The sequence below is a fragment of the Xenopus laevis genome, chromosome 9_10S, assembly GCF_017654675.1.
Source record: "Xenopus laevis strain J_2021 chromosome 9_10S, Xenopus_laevis_v10.1, whole genome shotgun sequence".
NCBI lineage: Eukaryota > Metazoa > Chordata > Amphibia > Anura > Pipidae > Xenopus > Xenopus laevis.
The window spans coordinates 88,888,999-88,911,695 of record NC_054388.1 but is presented as its reverse complement, the minus strand read 5'-3'; the positions used below and the strand labels follow the sequence as shown (position 1 = coordinate 88,911,695).

Sequence of the window (22,697 nt, the reverse complement as noted above, 5' to 3'; positions counted from 1 at the left end):
ACTAAGAGTGAGTAAAGGCGCATGTTATTCATTTATTATCATTGCAGAACCTTGCGCTTAGTACTCACCTACTGAGAGTATGTGCCCTAATTGTTAATTGGTTGGCACAATAACTAAATATTAAGCACAGTTACATTTATTAGAAAGAAAAAAAAAACTCTAGTGTTGTTATAGTCTATACACTTACGTATCATACGTGTAGTATGCATGTTCAAATCGATGACATGACCGCGGGGTAACTTTGTAAACACCTGGAATAGAACAAAATCATAGATCTGACTTATACTCTGTATAAAATCATATATTAGAATAACAATGTCCTATAACAACAGTGATTGTCCAGATTTTCTTACAATGCCATGCACTTTCTTACTATGCAATTTTGGCATTTGCAGGAAACACAGTTTTATGCATGTTGTTTATTTTCCAAGGCCATGGTGGTCTAATGAGCCACCTTGGGGCTCATTATACTGGGGTATACAGTAGCCAAGCATGGGCACATCTAGTCCACTGCTCCCTAGGACATTACTACTGTCTTTACTTGAAGGCAAAGTAAGAGAAACCTGCTAATAAAAATAACAAGCTGTTTAGGGGCATTTAAGGGATAGACATAGATTAAAACAGATTATTAATAAACATTATCATTTATAGTAAAACAATCAAAAAACCATTACAATTGATTAGTATCAACAATGTATATGAGAACGATGAAAGGAATACAATTACCTGGTTTTGAGAGGCAAAATCTATTGACCCCTTTCGATAAGTTATATACACCAACATGTTCCGGTCCATTGCCATCCTGATAAAATTCCTGGTAAAAAAAAAACATGCAAAATAAAGATTAAGGAAATTCATTGATTGGGCAGCATACGCATGATATACTGTATCTTTCGAAAAGTGCTAAAAAATACAACCATTTTGGTGCTTCCCTACAGATAAGTATGAAAGAGCAAATAACCAGTAGACCAGTACTTTTCCATTAAAAAGGTCGGTTGTTGAAAGTTTTTCAGCTGTATTGTACTACCAACACATGCGCATGCTGGGTAGAAGTAAAGAGAAAGTGCAGATACACCTTGGCCTTATCAAAAAGAGGGAATAAATTAATGGTCCATTTGCTAGCTGCCTATTATGTAGTAAGGATGACGTGACTAGCACAATTATATATAAATGCTTTTGTATGGGGGAGGAGGGCATCAGTTTTTTATTCATTTATTTTAGAACTCGGTGTGTTCAGGGCCGGATTTACATAGCAGGCGCCCCTAGGCCCACTGCCGTTTGTCGCCCTTGTCCCCTCCACCTTTATTTGTGCAAATTTTCATTATTGGGACCGGAGCAATGAGGATTGGCACAGGGGAAATTAAGAAAATTATTGTATCTCCTGCACATCCCCAGTGTTTTTGAACCAATGTGGGTATGGTTGGACAGTATACCGCCCCCTAAAATGCTTTCCACAAATCCGGTCTGGGTGTGTTTAATAAGGCAGCATTACATGCTTTTATATTGTTACACTCACCAGTGTTATTGCATGTGAAAGGGAACATCGTAGCATGTAACCAGTCTGCCGGAACTCTACACCAACAATGTCCTCTTCTACTACTTCAAACTCTAATGATTTATTTTTCCAGCACCAGTCTTCCTGAACGATGCTTACTAAACGTTACACAGAAAACAAAGACAGGTACAGCTACAGCAGAGTATTCATTTGCTATACAGGTGATGCAGAGGAAGGTATCCATAAATCATGGGGAGTAGATTCAAAGAGCAGGTGATCAGATTTACATATACTTGGAAAACCAACTGAACAGGTAAGAGAGAACAGTCTGCACATTACCGGCAGGTGGTTGGAGGAAGAATGAGTTGAATGTGGTAACTATCGGTATTAATATTGCAAGTGTTAAAAGAACAGTTCAGTGTAAAAATAGAAACTGGGTAAATAGATAGGTTGTGCAAAATAAAAAAAATGTTTCTAATATAGTTAGTTAGCCAAAAATGTAATATATAAAGGCTAGAGTGACTGGGTATGTAACATAACATAACAGAACACAACTTCCTTCTTTTCAGCTGTCTAACTCTGAGTTAGTCAGTGACTTGAAGGGGAGCCATATGGGACATAACCGTTCAGTGAGTTTGCAATTGATCCTCAGCATTCAGCTCAGATTCGAAAGCAACAGTTATGACCCATGTGGCCCTACCTCAAGTCACTGATTGGTTACTGACTTGTAACTAATCAGTGGAAACCAAGAAAGCTGCAAAGTAGGAAGTAGTGTTCTGTTAGACATCCAGTCACTCCAGCCTTTATACATTACATTTTTTTACCTAGCTTTTCTTTTTAGACTGAACAATTCCATTAACAACCCAATTGGTAGCTTATTGGCCCATGTATGTATATTTGTCTGGTGATGAGCCAGCTGTTTACTGTATAAAAAAAGTATAACATTTCATAAGGCCAGTACCTTATCAGGCTGTTATTGTGGTTCTTTGTTGCATATAGAGATTCATCTCTAGATCAATGTATTGTTCCCACTGGAATCTTAGAGCTCCACTATGTTTTCAGTTGCTTCATTCCACCGGACCGGTTCTATACATTAACTGGGTGCTACACATAATTGGAGCAGGGCAAAGCTGGTGCCAGTGTTAAACAGAACAAGGCTGGCAAGATTGAGTTGGGGTGTCTAAGAGACTTACTTTTTGTGAAGGCACAAAATAGAACAGTGTAGTTTGTGCAGCTAAACAGACGGATAGTGAGTATTCTTTTTAACGTGAAGTCTTTGCATATACAGTATATAACATACCTTTATACTTTCCAGGTAAAACATTCTCAAAATTAAAAGGCACGTTATCAGTCTTCCCAGCTAACATCACACTGCGTTTATCTCTCTGACGAGTAGTTGACTGTAATGTCACAGTCAGGTCACCACAAGTATCTAAAGAGCAAAAAAAAAAAAAGACATGAAAGCTATAATCATAACAGCTTCTCAGAACAGGTGCATGGAATAAGCAGGTCCTGGCTGTGCTGAAATGCAAAGTATAAATTGCATAGGAATAAACTAGGAGAGAGCCATCACGGACGATTACATCTTTATAACAGTACAGTGATATAAGGAGAGCAGCTGGCACAGTTGGGAAGCACAGATGGGACTGACAACTATATCCACTGTTTGCTAGTCTGCAGGAAACAAATGGCCTGCTGAGCTTTATAATGGACTCATGCATTAATATACATTAGAGTAGCAATGTATAATTATTTTAATTAGTAGAATATAAATGATATGGCAAATTGGGTTTTTTTGACCAGGCAACTTTCCCTAGGAAAATCAGCTTAACTGCAAGAAACACAGACTACTGCTTTTATATATTTTCTACATTCAGATCACGAAACCAAATACGATATGTAGCTTTAAAGAGACAATACATGTTTATATTTACATACCCAAGCAAGATATTTTCCCAGAAACAGATGCCATGAACTGTGAAAAAGAAATATCCGTGACAGGTCTGTCTACCACAGTGACAGAAAACACTGCTGGTTTAATTGCAAGTCCTGCTCTGGCATCAAGTTCTGGGACAGTAACCTGCAAGGCACAAAGGGAAGAGGAAAAATTTCAGTGGCACTACATATATTACCAGAATAAAAGCATTTCACTGATTTTTATTCAATCCAAAAGAAAAGTCAACAGAACTAACTTATCTGTTTTTTTTCTATCCCAAGTGGGTGCTTACATAGGTACAGTATTTTCTATCCCAAGTGGGTGCTTACATAGGTACAGTATTTTCTATCCCAAGTGGGTGCTTACATAGGCACAGTGTTAACAAGATTCAGATATGAGATACTTTCTTTGTAGCATTCCTTCTTGGTTGGGTAAGTCAGACACTATGGGGGTTATTTATTTATTAGTCTGAATGCTCAAAACTCGAATTTTTTTTTGTTTTTTTACTATAAAATCCTAATTTTTAGTTGAAAAAAACACTCCATTTTTTATAATAGCCGGAGGATGTCAAAATGTCAGAATCTGAAAATACTCCATTTTCAACCTATTGAGGTCCTGTAGAAGTCAATGGTCCTATTAGCAATCTGAAGATATTATGGTCTGTGTTGGGTTTCGTTTGATAATCCACTGAGGCAACTTTGGGCGACTATTAAAAACGCATCGCCGTGTGTGTATTAGGGCAGGCGACTTTTCATTATAGCCTATGGGAAAACACGATGAGGCAGTTCGGGGATATAATCGCTCAAAAGACGAGGCGATTAGTCGCCAGGCGACAAAATCTCCCCGAATCTCCTCATGTGGACTAACCCTAAGGGTCTCTAAAACGGATACAATCGGTGAATGTATTGCCTCAGAAAAAAAATTGTAGACTCTTTTCCCTGTAAATCTGAGCTCTGAGACAGTTCCCCTTCAGAGAGGTAATGGTCTTCCTCTGGTTCTGCTGGTGGTGGAGATGGGTTTCTAAACACTAAACATACCTACACTCTCCTTATCTGAGGAAGAAGGAGCTCTGCATTTTGAAACTCTGTGTTTTGGGTTGTCTAATTTGGACAGGAGTTTATCCAAAGATAGGTCTAGCTTTGGAATACCTATGGCAAGTTGTGTTGTCCAATCAGGAACAACCTGTGATCCTGAGGCTGATGAGGCTCCCTGAGGGGGGCTGGTTCTGTCCGTACAGCCTGTTCCACCTGTGGGGGAGCAGGACCTGATTGTTCAGGACGGAGCTCCATTGGTTTACATTTTGTGCAGTCTTTTGCGGCATTTGGCACAGGCTAGGAACTTTAATGAGGTAAAAACTTTAATGAGTTTTAAAAAAGAGAAAACTTCCCTCGAGGAGAATGTCTGCCTTTTCACTAAGAAAACTGGCTTGTTTTGCCGTTCCCGAAGTTATGCATGACTTCTGGTCTAACTGCTCCATTTAGAATTGCTTACAAAATGCTGGATGCACTGGCAACGTCATTGCCTTCACGCGATTCTTAGTCGCGAAATGGTGGGGAGAGCTGCAAGAGCAGGGGAAAAGGGTGCATTTAATTTAGTAATTGCGCTCCCCCTGGTCTCACTGGGCTTGCGGTTTTGGATACCGGCGTTTTGGATACCGGCGTTTTGGATACCGGCGTTTTGGATACCGGCGTTTTGGATACCGGCGTTTTGGATACCGGCATTTCTTCCCTGCTGTAGGAAAGATGTCTCTCCGTAGCCTGTCACACACCTCTTTGAATCCGAGGTAAAAAGGCTGTGTGGTAGTACCCAGCGTACTGAGGAAGCCAAAGTGCCTCCCAAAATGCAAATGAACTGCAAAGAAACCGCAAAACCCAGCTGCACAAAGCTATTTTGTTTACTTTCTTATCCATTCAATGAATCTAAACTACGTTACACTAATGCCAAAATGCGCATGAGATAAATGATATACCTGTAAGTCATACGATCCACTTCTAGCCTGAAAGCAGAAGTTTCCTTGAGAGTCAGATTCTGTATTAAGAACTGAACTCCTTTCCTTGTCTTGTGGTGTTAATGTCATTTTATATTTACTGATCTGTCTGACATTTTCTGGAAAATGTGAGATAGAAATCCGCCCGCACACACTAAACCTATATTTGAAAAAAAAAAAAGTAAACACGGTTGGTGTTAACTGATGGACTTCCACATTAAAACTTCAAGAGATTTCTAAAGGGTCATGCATAATAACACTACAAGTTAGCACAGTGAATTTCTGTTGGTCGTGGATTGGAATGGAGTATAGGTATAGGGTTGCCACCTCGCAACTTTAAAACCAAACACATACGGAATCCACAGCCTGCTTGGCTAATTAGCAATTCCTTTAGATGCATGGCTGCACATAAAAAAGTTTAGTCTACAACATGCATTCAAATAAATTGCTAATTAGCCATGTAGGCTGTAGATTCCATACGTGTTTGGTTTAAAGGGGTGAGGTGGCAACCTTATATAGGTATAGCAACACAAAGTCCATTAAAGGGAATGCAAAGTAATTTTTTAAAAATGCATATATAAATTCTTAGCATTTAATTAAACAACTTTCTAATTTATGTCTGTTAAAAGTGGTGTACCAGCTTTGAGATGCACATGAGTGTTTCTGCAGCTTTCCTTTTATGCCTTGATCGTAACCCTCCTTTAAATTCCCCAGCTGCTGACTGTCCTACTCGCTAGTGAGTTATGGTCTGCCCATTTGACATTTAACTGTTACTAGTAGATTGTTGTATCGTGTTAGCCATAGATTAAGAACCAGAAGATATAGCGGAGGTGATAGCTTTTATTGTATTGTAGGGTTCCTTAGATCCCTGGTTCAACTGTTAAATAGGGGTCAAGGGTGGTTTAACCCTCGAATATATACATAGTTGTTAAGGAATCTCTCAGAGGGCAGGGAGTAGGACAACCAGCGACTGCTTAAATTGAAGGAGGATTGCAATCAAGAGAAAGAAAACCTGCAGAAGCAATTCAGTGCATCTCAAAGCAGGTAAAAAAATTGTTAGCACTAAAAAGTTGTTAATTTAGTGCAAGGGACCTACGATTACATTTTTCAAAATTGACTTTACATCCCCTTTGTAATATTTTATAGATATTACTAGTCGTAATATTCCAAAGCACTCCACATTAGTGCCAATTATTCTTACCTTGCTGCTATTATATCAGCAAGCTGAGGCGTGTTTGGTGCAATCTTTACCGTCAGAGCATCAAAGTAAATATGTTCTTTCTGGGCTTCTAAAGTATAAGTGCCAGCTGTCATGTTTTCCAGGCGAAAGGATCCATCAGCATTAGTTGTAACTAGAAGGCAAGTATATTTCTGGGTAAGAATATAAAAACATCTTTACATCAGCATATAAAATGAAGTTAAAACACTGAACCTTACTATAGAGGAAATACTATGCCAACTGTATATTTCTGTGTCATTTATGTGACTGGTTTTCACAATGACACATCGCACAAGCACTCTCTCCTCTTACATCATATAGACTGATATGCAGGGTGTGTAAAAGAGAAAGCAAGAGTGAAACAAAGAGAAAGAAAAAAAAGTAAGTGAAGGAAAGTGCAAAAGAAAGAACAACTGAGAGTGAAAGAAAGCAAGAAAGCCAGAGCAAAAGAAAAACTGAAAGATAAAAAAGTGAAAGGAAATCTCTATTTGCAGGTGCTGCATAAGAACTGTATAATGATTAAGCTGCTTTACTAGTTTTTACACATGAAATCAATCAAACCAACACACAATTATAGTATTGGTAACACAAGGCTTAGCATGTGCCTTACCTTTCATTTGATTGTTGAGGGTAACAATTGCATCAGGCACTCCTTCCCCTTCAGGACCATTCAGAACCCGTCCAGTCACAGAGAAGCCCATAACATGGAAAACAGGCTAACAACAAAGAAAAACACCCAATACATATTCATCCTGACAACATATGAACAGAAAAACGGACAGCATTCACATAAAGGAGTACAAAAATTATAACCCAGCATTTTGGGAAACCGACATAATAAAATTGTAATATAGCGATAGTCAATCTGGGCTCAGGGAGTTAACAAAAAAATAAAACCTTCCTACAAATTAAGAAATATTCTACATATTCAAAACTAGTTGGCATCTCATGTGTCTGTAAGTGTTTATCTATTCTATGTGCTTCACTAAACAAATCCAATGTGAGAACAGGTAAGAACACCAAAACCCAGCAGTGAGAGATTCCTACTGGAATATAAAGTATTAAAAACATCTCTTACATCAGTCTAAAACCAAACACGCCCATCTGACATCGATATTTATAAGAATGCCACTTGTTTTAATGGTTATTAGTAGAAGACAGAAGTCACAAATGTTGAATAGTATGGTTTTACCTCTAATTTTAAGCTATCATGTTCCACAGTAAAATCCAGTTTAGATGGAGCAACATCGAATGTAATTCTTTCTCCCCTGTAATAGGGAACCTGGAAAAGTAAAGTGAATTATTTAAATCATACTGCAGAATATAAATCATATTGCAGACTATAAAGCTGAATTAGTTACTTGAACAAAGCATTACAGATATAGCACTGTGCAAATAATTTTGGGAATTTTATTTTACAAGCATGCTTTTAAATTTTCTTATTAATGTGAAGTATATGGGCAGAACATATTATTATTTGCATAGTAGCATACATTCTTATCAGTGGGAGCAGCCATATTTAGATGAATCTCGTTGACAGACTTTAATTAAGCATGGCCTTTAGCGGACAAATGATAAATAATAACCTTATAAGGGGTTCTACCAAAAAATAACACTTTAAGGCATGCTACCAGTATTTAAATGCAGTTAAATGTTTTTATTCTTTCAACATACAAATATTATGGGAGACTGTGACCTAAGATATACAAACACCTTAACTTTAAAAAATATAAATCATACTCGGCTATTAAAACCAGAGAAGTTTTGCTCTTTATGTAACTGCTATTGTACTTTTATGCATTGTACGGCGCTGCAGCTCCTTAACATCGCTTTATAAAAAAGGTTACACCGCTGCCTAGAGGTTCGATATAAAGGTTGTTTATTCACAGCAAGAATTTCAGAAATAACAGAAGCAAATTATGTAAACCCTATTTCAGAGTTACGTAATTAATGCAGGCCCTTAACAGGTTTTTCAATTGAGAAAGCTTCAAGCATCCACCTCCTGCATGGATAAGTAGCTAAATCTTAGCTGAAAAGCAGATGGTTCATTAAACAATTGCTGAGAGCAGCATATGTACAGGCAGATAAACAGCAAACTGTTCAGGAAAAGTCTCTCTACTCACCACACTGTAATCCCCACTTGGTAATGAGAGGAAGGTAAAAGAGCCGTCCTCTTGCGATGTGACATGGCACAAGTATGATAAGAACTCATCTCTTCCCTGAAAGCCTTCAACTGGGGACAGATCACAGCCCAAGATATCCTAAAGGGAAGAAACGGATTTTGTGGGTGAGGGTGGTCTCTAATATTCTGCAATGTTGCCAAGGATTTAAACAGGATTAAAAATGTCTTTATTGTCGCAAACCGGTAAACATGGTACTCACTATAAACAATCTTATTTATCTTATATATAAATAAACCAAACCTGCCAAATTGCTTGCCTCATCTGAACCATTATCCATAGGATTCAATGCACTATTATGTTCTCCCACTCTTACCTGGAATTTAAATAGCAATTTGGATGCTGGTTCATAGATACTTGGCAACCAGAAGGTAGATTCTTTGATGTTATTATTGAGGTTATTAATCTTCCACTCATTCAAACGATGCCTGGTTACTAGGATAAGTGGGACACCAGCAAGCAGATTGTTTAAATTCCAGAAAGGATGTATGCGGAACAAGGGACCAAATAATGAGCAAAACGCCAATTATAAAAAATGTTCTGTAAAGCGTATGAAGGATTCTTTAGCTGAGATTAGCAAAAGAAAATATATCACTTGTTTGCAGGTATCTAAATAACTATTTACTATTTAAGAGGAATAAATAGAATGTAATCCAAATTACAAGATAAAACTATACAAAATAGGAACATTTATAAATGGTGTACCTCTGTTTTGGTTGTTGTAGAGAAAAGCAAAAACATAACACCCTTCATCGGTTCTCCATCACTACGAACAGACCCAGAGATATCATAACCAGCAACGATCAGTGGATTAGCAGCCTGTGCATTGGAATTGGTTACTTGCACCATAGTTGTTGCCTAAAGTACAATGAAAGGAGTTAATGAAAAGACTAATAAATCAAAACACAATTTTACTTGATACAGTATCCTCAGACTTTTCACCAAACATGCAACATATGCATTCTGAAGGGTGTGAGCACTAGAAGCACCACAACTTTATTAAGTGCCTGGGGGGAGCTGAGGGAGCCCATCTGCCCACCCTTTGGCTTTCCCCATGGTACAGGGTTTATGGTGCTCGAAACTAGAAGGAGAATACAACAGACTTACCTGTTTTAGTGTCCAGCTGGGGTGAGATGCAAAAATTTCATATTCACCTGGGAGCACCTTAGTAAAAGCAAACCTAAAGCAAACCACAAAATACTGTGTTAGAGGAAGATTTAATGCCTGTGATCATAAACTAAACAAGCTGAGCTGATTTGGACTGCACAAGGAGGCCCCATCCCCTATTCGGCCTATAGTGGCCAGTGGTAATATAGTATAGATCAGTATTAACTTATATGTAAGGATTCTTTCTGTTTAATAATTTGGTGGCCATAACATGGAATTTTGTGACTAAATCCATTTAAGGTGTTTTAACAAAATTATCCACATGAAAAAATGACAAAACCAATAACCCAATTCATTTAAAACTTACTTTCCTCCCACTTGAGTAACTGTAGTCTGTAAATTCACACTGGTCCCTGCTCTCCTCATAGCGACCTGAACTCCAACAGGACCCATATTTTGATTTCTGCTGAGCACCTGAAAGACATATTATCAAATATTTATAAAGCACCATATATATATATATATATATATATATATATATATATATATATATATATATATATATATATATATATATATATATATATATATATATATATATATATATATATATATATCATACAGATTTATATACAAAGCAGTCAATAACCAATACAAGTACAAGAACGTCATTATAGCAATATTAGATGCCTTAAATAGGTAGTTCAAATAGTAGCATTAAAAAAAACCCTACCCTACACAGACCCCCCTCCCTCCTCTCCCCAGCCTAAATGTTACCCCACTTAACGTTTTAACGGAGCACCAAGGAAGCCGGGTTAAAAGTGTAAAAAAGTGAAAATGTATTTGAAGCACATTAAAATATCCAAAATCACAGCAGCATACCAAAAAACGTAACTGCCCGCTTGAGGTGTTTCGTGGCGCCTAGCCACTTCATCAGAAGATGATACTATACTTATGTAGTTCAATCACTAGGAAGGAGCCTGGGTCAATTGTAATTTACTTTTCAACTCTGGATCAGTGGAACGTTTGATCTATTTAGACAATGGTTGGCTATTAGCTCCTTGAGTCAGACATTGGTCTTGTAAGTTTTTTCATGTTATAAAGTTGGAACCATCCACTCAAGTTAATGTTAATATTGGTATCCATCAAGTACCGTCAAGTATTGCGGTATTATTACAGAGAAAAAGGAAACATTTTTAAAAAATTTGAATAATTTCCTTTCTGTAATTTGGAGCTTTTAAGATAAAGAGTTTCCAGATAGCAGATCCCATATCTGTATCAAATTTTATAGCTAAAATTGGAGACTGAAAATAATAAAAAACAGCAGTAAAACTGCATTATTTCCTACATTACCTTTCCATTCACAGAAAATCCAGTGAATACAAAATTGACATCTTCTCCTTTTGTACAAATATCAGTAACCCCATCTACATGAAGTGGGACACTTGTTGGTTCTGTAGAAACAAACATAGTAGAGTTATAGCATATCTATATCATATACATAAAAATGAAACAAACAAGGCATGCACAAGCCACTCTGAAAGTATAAAACATGCACACTGAAATATTATAAGAATACTGCTTTGTAGATAGGACGACAGCATCTTAGCCTAACCAAAGGTATGCAAGCGGTTTCCAAAACGTAATTATTACAAAAGTTCGTAAAAAAAAAAAAAAAAATCACACATATAATCATATATTTATGTGTGTTTTGATAGTTGTTTGGTTATTTGTTTTGCAGTGCTTGCATAATGGTTTTCCTTCTGAGCCATTATGCTGATTATATATATATATATATATATATATATATATATATATATATATATATATATATATATAGAGATGCAGATGTTCCGCACACCATAAGTGGCAAAAAACCTGGGTGCTAATCCAAAAGATAAATGGATACAGGTGCAGGGTGGGACAGCACTCCAAGGATTTGAAGACAAGGATATAATGTCAAGAAAGTGAGCAGGTTTATTCAATCCGACGTTTCAGTTCCACACAGGAACTTTCTTCAGGGAAATACAGAACACAGTGCACAGTGCAGGGTTTAAAACAGCATAATGGCGCCAAATCTGGTTGCTAGGCAACCGTATGCAACATGAAACATGCTGAGCTTAGTGAAAAACTAACTGGTGTAAAACATGGTGGTTTAAAACAACAGTACAGACCTCCTCGCTGGGTATAAGGCAGAAACAGAGAGTAGGGAGTAGTATAAGCGTAAATGAATGTACACAGAGCTAGGGGGCGTGTCCAGACGCCCAGGCAGTGATCAGTGGAGGTGGGGGCCCCTTGTGGCCAATCAGGAGACAGTGGGGCGGAGCGGAGTGTTCGACCCGAAGGGAACACCCACAGGTAGTGACAACAGTCATTCCCTGGCAACCGCAGGCCGGAATTTGCATAGCAGGTACTCGGGTGTGTAGCAGCATGACAGTAACACACTCAAATGAGTGCGAATACTCTCAGGTCTGCGCATCACTCCCCACCTACATCCTGGCACCGGAACTTTATTCTGCTAAAGCAGCCGCACCACCTTCCTGTGTGCCCACGTACTGAAAACCTTGTGTCGCTCATGTGTAAGGAGCCAAACCTTCCGCTCCTTCGCCCGATACTCCCATAGGTCTGTACCTAAACCCAAAAAGCGAGTCATGGATCTGACTGGGATTAAAAGCAACAAAGTTGCAACACTTAGCTGTGCCATGTATCCAGCTAGATTAGGTGGAAAAGGTTACTACAATATGAGGAGGGAAAAGACAACAGATGGATAATAACAAAAAGGGAAATGTTGCAAACGTAAAAGGGACATGACAAAGTCCAATGCAGCGGATGTTCTAGATAAAACATCCAAGTGGCAATAGTTCATTAAGGCCACGTGGGGCCACAGTATCCAATGTGTAAATCCATCTGGATTCCTTCCTCAATAATGCTTGGTCCCGGTTGCCCCCCCTGGGCAAGGGTGGTTGGTAGTCAATGGCCATACATCTGAAAGTGGGCAAAGTGTGTCCCTCGGCTAGAAAATGTCTAGCCACCGGTTGAAGAGCCTTGCCTTCTTTGAGTGCTTTGCTAATAGATGAACGGTGGTTGGCTATGCGCTCCTTCAGAGTCGTGGTGGTTTTACCAATGTAATACAGGCCACAAGGGCACGTTATGAGGTACACGATGTAAGTCGAACAACACCCGAGTCTACTCCGGATTTTGAACCTCTTCCCCGTATGGGGGTGAGGGAAGTCAGGTCCTGTAAGTAAGCACCGACAAGTAACACAATCCGGGCACCTGTAACAGCCAGCCTTCTTCTGAGTGGTGAGCCATCCGGGCTCTGTATTGGTGATCCCCTTGAGGTCGGTTATTACCAGTAGGTCTCGCAAGTTTTTTCCTCTTTTATAGCCCATCAGAGGTTTCTCGGAGGAATGAAGGCAAAGTGACTCATCCATATTCAGCATGGGCCAGTGTTTGTTAATGCTGGCCTTCAGCTGCCCAGATGCTGTGGAGTAAGTGGTGGAGAAAATCAAGGGTTTTTTTAAAAAGTGGGCTCCTTGATGGAAATAGGCTGGAGAAGTTCAGCTTGGGTGTGTTGGAGTGCCCTCTCAAGTTGTTCGTATAACATGCCAGGTGAGTAGCCTCTGTCAAGGAATCTATCCAGCATCTCTCGGAGCTGCAATACAGCTGTGGATCTGGAGCTGTTGTTGCGTATCACACGCAAAAACTGTGAGTATGGGATCCCTCGGATGGAGGCCGGAGGATGGTGGCTGCTGGCATGCAGGATCGAGTTTCTGTCAGTTGGCTTCCTAAAGAGACGGGTGCCCACTTCTGGGCCTGATAGAAAAATGTTTAAATCTAGAAAATCAATGTCTTCCTTGCTATAATTGAGGGTCAATTTTATGGGGCTGTCAATCATGTTAAGCCCCTGATGAAAGGATATGAGTGCCTCCTCCGTGTCTGTCCAAATCAGGAGAAGATCATCTATGTAGCGGAGGTAGGTGAGGATTTGTTGTCCCAGTAACGGGAGAATGTACTTTGTTTCAAAGTCAAGCATATAGATATTGGCGTAGGACGGAGCCAGTGCACTTCCCATTGCGGTCCCTGCCAGTTGAAGGTAAAAAGAGTGTTCAAACCGGAAAAAGTTCCTGGATAATGTCAGTTCTAGGAGGTGTATCAAGAACTCAGTGGGTACATCTATGGAGGGAGAGGATACAAGGGCTCTCCTGCAGGCTTGAATCCCCTGGTCATGGGGGATCACCGTATAAAGGCTTGTCACGTCCATGGTGGCCAATATGCTGTTCGAGGGGATCGGAGGAAGTTCTGCTAGTTTTCTGATGACGTGGCCCGAATCCTGGGTATAGGAGAGCATGGAACTGACTATTGGCTGTAGATAATGGTCCACATAGGTAGAGATGGATTGATACAGGGAGTCCACTGCTGAAATGATTGGTCGCCCAGGAGGGGCTGACAGGGATTTGTGAACCTTAGGTAAAGTATAAATGATCGGTGTCCTGGGGTACTGTGTGGTGAGGAACTTGTGGGTGTCCATATCGATCCATCCAGCGGTCTTGGCCATTGATAAGAATGAGTCAAGTTCTTTTTTAAAATTGTGGGTAGGGTCGCCAGGCAAAAGGCGATAGGTGGTGGTGTCAGAGAGTTGGTTAAGAAGTTCTGTTCTGTAATAGGATAAATCCAGAAGCACGATTGCCCCACCTTTATCCGCCGGTCTGATGATCAGGTCCTTGTCAGCTTGAAGTGTCCTGATAGCCTGTCTCTCTCGTGGGGATAGATTCTGTCGTTGTGGAAAATTCTGTTTGTTGGTACACATCTCTCGACTGAGGATCTTGCCAAATGTCTTGATCGCTGCCGGAGGATTGGGAGGGTCAAAATTACTCCTAGCTCGAAATTTCGGGGTAGGCTTATCGGATGAATCTTTAAAGTGTTCTTTTAATCTGAGTTTCCTTTGGAACCTATGGATATCCACAAGAAGATCCAATGGGTCTGGTGAACATGTAGGTATAAATGATAGACCCTTGGACAGCAGCCACAAGGGGCCCCCACCTCCACTGATCACTGCCTGGGCGTCTGGACACGCCCCCTAGCTCTGTGTACATTCATTTACGCTTATACTACTCCCTACTCTCTGTTTCTGCCTTATACCCAGCGAGGAGGTCTGTACTGTTGTTTTAAACCACCATGTTTTACACCAGTTAGTTTTTCACTAAGCTCAGCATGTTTCATGTTGCATACGGTTGCCTAGCAACCAGATTTGGCGCCATTATGCTGTTTTAAACCCTGCACTGTGCACTGTGTTCTGTATTTCCCTGAAGAAAGTTCCTGTGTGGAACTGAAACGTCGGATTGAATAAACCTGCTCACTTTCTTGACATTATATCCTTGTCTTCAAATCCTTGGAGTGCTGTCCCACCCTGCACCTGTATATATATATATATATATATATATATATATATATATATATATATATATATATATATTTCTCCAATGAGTATCCGTATCCGCACTCCAAGGCAATATATATTAGTCCAGAACCACAGAATGCTGTGTAGTTAGATGCAAATATGAATCACATTAAAATATCAGCAACAAACTGTATGCTTGCTTATAGGTGAGAATCACATGCAAAACTGTCAGCAGTAGAGCTTTAAAGCGATATGTCCACGTGTACGGTTAGCCTTGACATACTTCATACACTGGATTATAAATAATATATTATTTTATTAAGCTGAACTTAATCTTCCAGTGTGCACCACTAGTCAAAGAATGGGGAGCTGCAGTTCAAGCACCACATGCTAGCCATCATTATCAAAGAAGAGAAGATTTCCCACAGCACCCAGGGCATATACAGTCCCATGGCATTTCCTGACTACATTTAACGAATGCAAATAGGAGAAACTTGGGAATGTAAAACACATATACACAGTACTGTGGGGATTTGTAAGCAGCTATTAGTACCAAGCAACTACTTACCAAAACTCCACCCTAGGGGAGGCTCAATCTTAATAACAAAATCCCCCTGGAAGAAAATAAAGACATGCTTTGTTTTATTATTTTTAAATTCAACAGTTGTGTCACTGTGAATACAGTGTTTACTCAATGTACCCTTTCACAATACTGTTTGCACCTTGAATACAATAGTGAGGTAGAACAGCAGGTCAGACACAATCATTGTCACCTCGGTCAAGTTAAAATGAACTGCAGTTAAGCACCATCAGTTGGTTTCCTTTCAGGTGAATGGAAAATAGGCACTCTGTGTTGGCCTTGTGACAGTTAGACAAGAAAACGCCAGCGCAATGGCACTCGTGGCGCTTCGATTTCCGAAGTTTCCCTTACGAGGAAATTTCAGGCGACTCTGGGAATTGTGCCGTGAGTGCAGTGGTGCAGGCGATTTTCCGTCTTTTATCGTTTTTCCAAAATTTAAATTTAAAGTTTAATGTTCGTGTGTCTGGTGTTTCAGTTTGGCAACTCAGTGATCCAGGAGCAGCATCTGACCTGTTATCATTTGCTACATGACTTGATACATTTATCAGCAGTGACTTTGGCATATTAGCAACAATTATATAAATTCTAACAGCTGCCTTTAATGAAACTCAGGGATTCTGCTCAGCAGGGACAAAGATAAGAAATGTATTAACTAAATGTATCAATTTAGAACAGTTAAAGAGTTGGCGACCCCCCCCCCAAGCTGCTTTAGAAGGTGATAAATGAAACTTCATAATTCAGTATTAGAATCACAAATAGAAAATAGAAAGGAATTGGAAAAAGTCTTTATGTCTAGGGAACAATCTGAAACCAATTGAACTTAGGGAGCTGTTAAAATTGATACAATAGTTGCTGATATTGTACAGATACTGCTGAAAATGTAACAATTATATCAATCAAATTTAGCAATTTGTAACAGTTCAGATGTTCCTAGATGACGGAGCTGCCAGACTGAAACACCAGAGACAGGAACATTAAAAACTTTAAACTTCAATTTTGGGATATCAGTAAAAAATAAAAGATGGAAAGCAATTGAAAAAAAGTCTCTGTTTATGGTGAACAATCTGAACTGAAAGAAGTGTTTGTAAGGTGACAACCCCTTTACTGATCCTCTGCAGCTTCCACATTCCCTTCTGAAACACAGTGAGGGCCACTAAGGACACAACAGAAATCAGTGTAGACACTTGAAGGCATATTCATGTAAGCCACTTCTGTATCGGAACAATGCAATGATCTCTATGCAGTCTACTGACCTAGCAATATCAGATTCCCCATAGGGTTTGGATATAGATAATTCCATGCTCTGCCTCCACAGCCCAAATAAAGGGGTAAAGCTGATTTTCCCCAGTCAGCTGCTCAAGCATTGAGTACTTGGGTCTGTAAATTGGTTTGCCTCCCAAACTCGGATCAGCAATTACTCCAATGTCTGATTAGATACATGAAGATGTAATCAAATTAAATAGGCAACTGGGTCAGTACTAACCTGGTATAAAAAATAATAATTTGACCATTCAACCTGCAGTTTAATCTCATCACAGCTCATCAGCCAAAACTCCATTCTCCATAATCCCTATGTTCTAATATAGCAAAAAATGGGTTATAAGTTTAGCCAATTACCCACACCCCCCGAATCACTACAGGGGTTATTTATGAAAACTCGACTTTTTCTCACTTTATTAAATTGTTTGACAATTAGAATTGTGTGACAATTAGAATTGTGCAACTTTTTTGAATTGTTGCTCGACAAACTTGTGAAAAGTGTGAAGTTAAAAAACATCTTCAAATGTTTTAAGGGACAATCTAGTGGATCAGCTGGTGGATTAGTCATTCAGACCAGTCATTACACGTAGGTGTAAAAACACTGACTGGTCAGTGGGATCTTCATAAAAATCAGTCGACAGGTGAAAAGAATAAAGGACAAAAATGAACGCAGAACTAGAAACGAGACTTTAGATTAATTTGATGGTAGACGGCAAAAGGGCAGTTCATGAAGCCCAGAAGTAAAACACCATTGACTATATGTGGGCAAGCAGGCTCTGCATGTTACCTACCCTGGGGAGCCAAAAGAATATATGCATTGGCAGCCTTAATGCCAATTTGAATTTAGACGTGAATACAGCCAGAGTAGTTTTTAGAGAAAGGGCACCAGAGGGGGATCCTAGATAATTAATTATAATCATTGGAAGGTGCCTAACATTTTGGTACCACCAGTGATTTTAACTTTAGTTCTTCTTTGAGTCATGTGGTGAGGCAAGAGGGACACTCACCCACTGTTAAATGAGCACTGAGTACTTGAACTGATGAAACTGAAACTTGAACTGATCTATTGCCATCTCTCTCATCATTAAAGGAAAACTATACCCCCAAAATGAAAACTTAAGCAACAGATAGTTCATATCATATTAAGTGGCATATTAAAGAATCTTACCAAACTGGAATATATATTTAAGTAAATATTGCCATCTCTTGCCTTGAGCCACCATTTCGTGATGGTCTGTGTGCTGTCTCAGAGATCACCTGACCAGAAATACTACAACTCAAACTGTAACAGGAAGAAGTGTGGAAGCAAAAGACACAACTCTGTCTGTTAATTGGCTCATGTGACCCAACATGTATGGTTTGTTCGTTTGTTTGTGAGCACAGTGAATCCTACGATCCCAGGAGGCGGCCCTTATTTTTTTAAAATGGCAATTTTCTATTTATGATTACCCAATGGCACACACTACTAGAAAAGTATATTATTATGAAAATGGTTTATTTACATGAAGCAGGATTTTACATATGAGCTGTTTCATGCAATATCTTTTTATAGAGACCTACATTGTTTGGGGGGTATAGTTTTCCTTTAAGTAAAACAGGCAATACTGCAGCAGCCAAGTGTACTCTATAGATGAAAATATGCAGAAGACACTGTGCCCACACACGAGAAGTCCTACAATCATCTCATCAAACTCATATTGATACAGCATAGCAGCGTCTGTCACTCACCTTATCATACAGAGGAATCATAAAGTAGCCATTTATTGGTGCACAGTCAGTCTGATACTTTAAGGTACCTTGCTTGGTGTATAATTTGATCTAAAAAGATATAAAAAAAAACACACAATGTGTTTATTTAATGCTTACATTTTTTTTAAAGGCATAATTACAGAAAACCTCCAGATCCCAAGCATTCCAGATAACAGATTCCATACCTGCAGTAGAAGAATGCAAAAGGCATTTAAAGAGACAGACAGCTTCAATAGGGATAGACAAACGGTGCTTCAATGAAGATGCTCCAGTAATGCCACAAATGGACAACTGGTCCAACATCCAACAAGAGTCCAGTCTGTATGGTTAATTATAGCTAGGCCTGGACTGGCTATCTGTAGGTTCTGGCAAATACCAGAGAGCCTGGCTGTAAAATGCCATAGACAGTGACTATTGAGTGGGCTGATGGGGGACTGTGTGCCTGCGTGGTCCAGACCTGATTATAGCACTCAAGCACAGGATACAGTCACTCAGGACCTTTCGGAAAAACATCAGATCTTGGCTGTCATTGAGCAATATGGCTGACAAAATGTATTGCCAAAATAGTAAATAAGCCACTCGTGTCAAAGGTGTGCATGTATCCAAGTCACCCGGCTATGACCTACCTCTTGTGAATCCCAATGTATCACTTGCAAACAAACTGTTGCAACTCAAATTTTAACAGGCATTATGGCTCTGTAGCCGTGTTTACATGCCTCCTATTCCATGGCCATTAAGCTCTAGGTATGGCTCTTTCTTTAGGATAATGGTTTACAATGAGATATTGGGCATTGTATTACTCATGGCACAGGTAGTGACAGTATGGAAATGTGACTGTCTCTTGGCAAATGCTAGAGAGGCTGCTGTAAAATGCCTGAGACCAGTGATCCCCAACCAGTATCTCACAAGCAACATGTTGCTCACCAACCCCTTGGATGTTGCTCCCAGTGGCCTCAAAGCAGGTGCTTAGTTTTGAATTCCTGGCTTGGAGGCAAGTTTTAAGCTGGCCATTGACGCAAAGATTTGATCGCACGAATCCCCGTTTTGTACAATTTTCAGACCGCGTGTGAAGTGTCCCGACTTTTTTTCGTGCCATGACAATCGGGTGTTCAGACTATCGGACAGGTTAGAAAATTTCTGTCGGCTACCGATAATATCTCTGCATGTATTGCCCATCTGACAATATCAGTGGGAGACTGTTAACAGCTTTTGTCAGATGTACGATTGCTGTCAGGGGCAGAACATCATCTGATCTGTTCTTTACTACTTTATTTGATCTGAATGGTTAGTGGCAGGTCGGGAGATGGCACTGATCATTTGTCTACAGCCAGCTTAAAGGGATCCTGTCATCGGAAAACATGTTTTTTCCAAAATGAATCAGTTAATAGTGCTACTCCAGCAGAATTCTGCACTGAATCCATTTCTCAAAAGAGCAAACAGATTTTTTTATATTCAATTTTGAAATCTGTCATAGGGCTAGACATTTTGTCAATTTCCCAGCTTCCCCCAGTCATCTGACTTGTGCCTGCACTTTGGGAGAGAAATGCTTTCTGGCAGGCTGCTGTTTTTCCTTCTCAATGTAACTGAATGTATCTCAGTGGGACATGGGTTTTTACTATTGAGTGCTGTTCTTAGATCTACCAGGGAGCTGTTATTTTGTGTTAGGGAGCTGTTATCTGGTTACCTTCCCATTGTTCTTTTGTTTGGCTGCTGGGGGGAAAAAGGGAGGGGGGTGATATCACACCAACTTGCAGTACAGCAGTAAAGAGTGATTGAAGTTTATCAGAGCACAAGTCATATGACTTGGGGCAGCTGGGAAATTGACAATATGTCTAGCCCCATGTCAGAGTTCAAAATTGAACATAAAAAAATCTGTTTGTTCTTTTGAAAAAATGGATTTCAGTGCGAATTCTGCTGGATCAGCACTATTAACTGATTCTTTTGGAAACAAATGTTTTTTCCCATGACAGTATCCCTTTAAGTTGCAAAAAATAACAGGTGTACTGCCAAATAGAGCCTCCTATAGGCTACCGGTGCATACAGAGTTTGCCAACCAGCCAATCACAGCTCTTATTTGACATACCCATGGACTTTTTCATGCTTGTGTTGCTCCTGACTCTTTTTACTTATAAATGTAACAGGAAAAAGGAATGGATCGCACACCTAATTTTGAAAAAAACAAATTAATTTATTAGACAAAAAAGAAAAAATAATACAAAAATTACAGAACAAAAATCAAATCATAATGAGCCCAACGCGTTTCGACCTTAAGGGTCTTCATCAGGGGCACAAAAAATTAAAAAATCAAAAATTTTTAATTTTTTGTGCCCCTGATGAAGACCCTTAAGGTCGAAACGCGTTGGGCTCATTATGATTTGATTTTTGTTCTGTAATTTTTGTATTATTTTTTCTTTTTTGTCTAATAAATTAATTTGGTTTTTTCAAAATTAGGTGTGCGATCCATTCCTTTTTCTGTTAAATATTATGGAGACCCTTATGGGGAGTCACCTTTGGATCAGCACCCTGTAGTTTATCCAAAAAGGGTGTGCGCCTTCTTCTCTATATTTTGATTTACTTATAAATGTGGCTGAGGAGTAAAAAAAAGGTTGGGGACCCCTGGCTTAGACTGTCGCTATTTAGTGGGCTAGTGGGAGGCTATTTGGGCCTCCGTGTACTTTAAATGCCAGGACCTATTTTGATTCTCAGTCCAATTAAGCATTAACCTTGAAAGTTAATGATCACATGAGTTGATAAGGTAATAGGGTGACGGACAGCATGTCAACTGTGATCACTGTAACATGGAGTTGCAGGTCCGGACTGAGAATTAAAATAGGCCCTGGCATTTCAGGTACACAGAGGCCCAACTAGCCCAAACAGCCCCAACGAGCCCACTAAATAGTGACTTTCTATGGGACCTTATAGCAGCCCCTCTGGCATTTGCCAGAACCCACAGATTGCCAGTCCGGGCCTCTCAGTTGCGCTTGGAGCCAGTGAGAAGGGCTACTTAAGCAGGAAGCGAATGACTGGAGTCCCGTGGCCTCTCCTAAACTCGGATTAAAGACCCAAATGAGTTTTTCATATTACTAAACTACAGCTCCCAGACGGCCCGGGCAGCCGGAAGTTGTAGTCCAGTAAACTGCTAGAGTCACTCACCTCGATTAAAGAGTAATTGATATCCACGTCCGATTTGACAAACCCCCCACAGCCGACCACTATATCCTCGCCCGCACACATCCAGCACCAACACATGGCGCTCAGCGCCACTAACACCAGCCGGCAGTTCATCTTACAGTGTCCCACACCGACCTCTCTCCCTGTCCCGGCTCCTCACGCTGCTTCCCTAGAAAGCTGCCCGGGTTTCTGCTGACACAGCTTAGATTTCCTTCGCCTTAATCGCGCCGCGCATGCGCAAAAGCCTCTTGACGGCAAGACCTTGACAGCTTCTGGTTGTCGGCATGGAGACCCAACCATAGAGAAAAAGACAGAATGTCTGCTGCCATCTACCGCGCAGGAGGAATTCGTTCAAGCTTGTTTTCTATGGTTTTATTTAAATTTTTGTCTAGCGAGGGAACTCACCTTTTTATGTTTGTATATAATTGTGCAGGGAAACTAGAAATGTATCAGTACGTGCATGTATCATAGTGTGTCACTAATAAAACCAAAATAAAGTAAAATAAAAGTAAAATAAGTAAATGTAAAATTGATGAAATCACTTTTGCAATTTACATACATTTATTTTCTTTTAATTCCAAGATATTAAAGGAACAGTTTAGTGTACATGTA

At 39.7% G+C, this 22,697-nt stretch overlaps 1 protein-coding gene across 1 annotated transcript in view; it reads right to left on the bottom strand.

The window, feature by feature from the left end:
- nomo3.S (NODAL modulator 3 S homeolog) overlaps positions 1-22,402 on the bottom strand; it is a 41,480-nt gene extending 19,078 nt beyond the window's left edge. Inside the window, exons 1-17 of the mRNA XM_041577975.1 lie at positions 22,068-22,402; positions 18,894-18,983; positions 15,894-15,939; positions 11,278-11,378; positions 10,292-10,398; positions 9,925-9,997; positions 9,523-9,675; positions 8,761-8,898; positions 7,830-7,919; positions 7,248-7,353; positions 6,620-6,770; positions 5,401-5,578; positions 3,434-3,575; positions 2,796-2,927; positions 1,517-1,653; positions 727-814; positions 188-251 (exon numbers count right to left, since the gene is read on the bottom strand). Of these exons, the coding sequence (XP_041433909.1) occupies positions 188-251; positions 727-814; positions 1,517-1,653; positions 2,796-2,927; positions 3,434-3,575; positions 5,401-5,578; positions 6,620-6,770; positions 7,248-7,353; positions 7,830-7,919; positions 8,761-8,898; positions 9,523-9,675; positions 9,925-9,997; positions 10,292-10,398; positions 11,278-11,378; positions 15,894-15,939; positions 18,894-18,983; positions 22,068-22,199 (1,928 nt within the window). The 5' untranslated portion in view covers positions 22,200-22,402. The remainder of the gene's footprint in view (positions 1-187; positions 252-726; positions 815-1,516; positions 1,654-2,795; positions 2,928-3,433; positions 3,576-5,400; positions 5,579-6,619; positions 6,771-7,247; positions 7,354-7,829; positions 7,920-8,760; positions 8,899-9,522; positions 9,676-9,924; positions 9,998-10,291; positions 10,399-11,277; positions 11,379-15,893; positions 15,940-18,893; positions 18,984-22,067) is intronic.
- Positions 22,403-22,697: the final 295 nt, after the last annotated feature.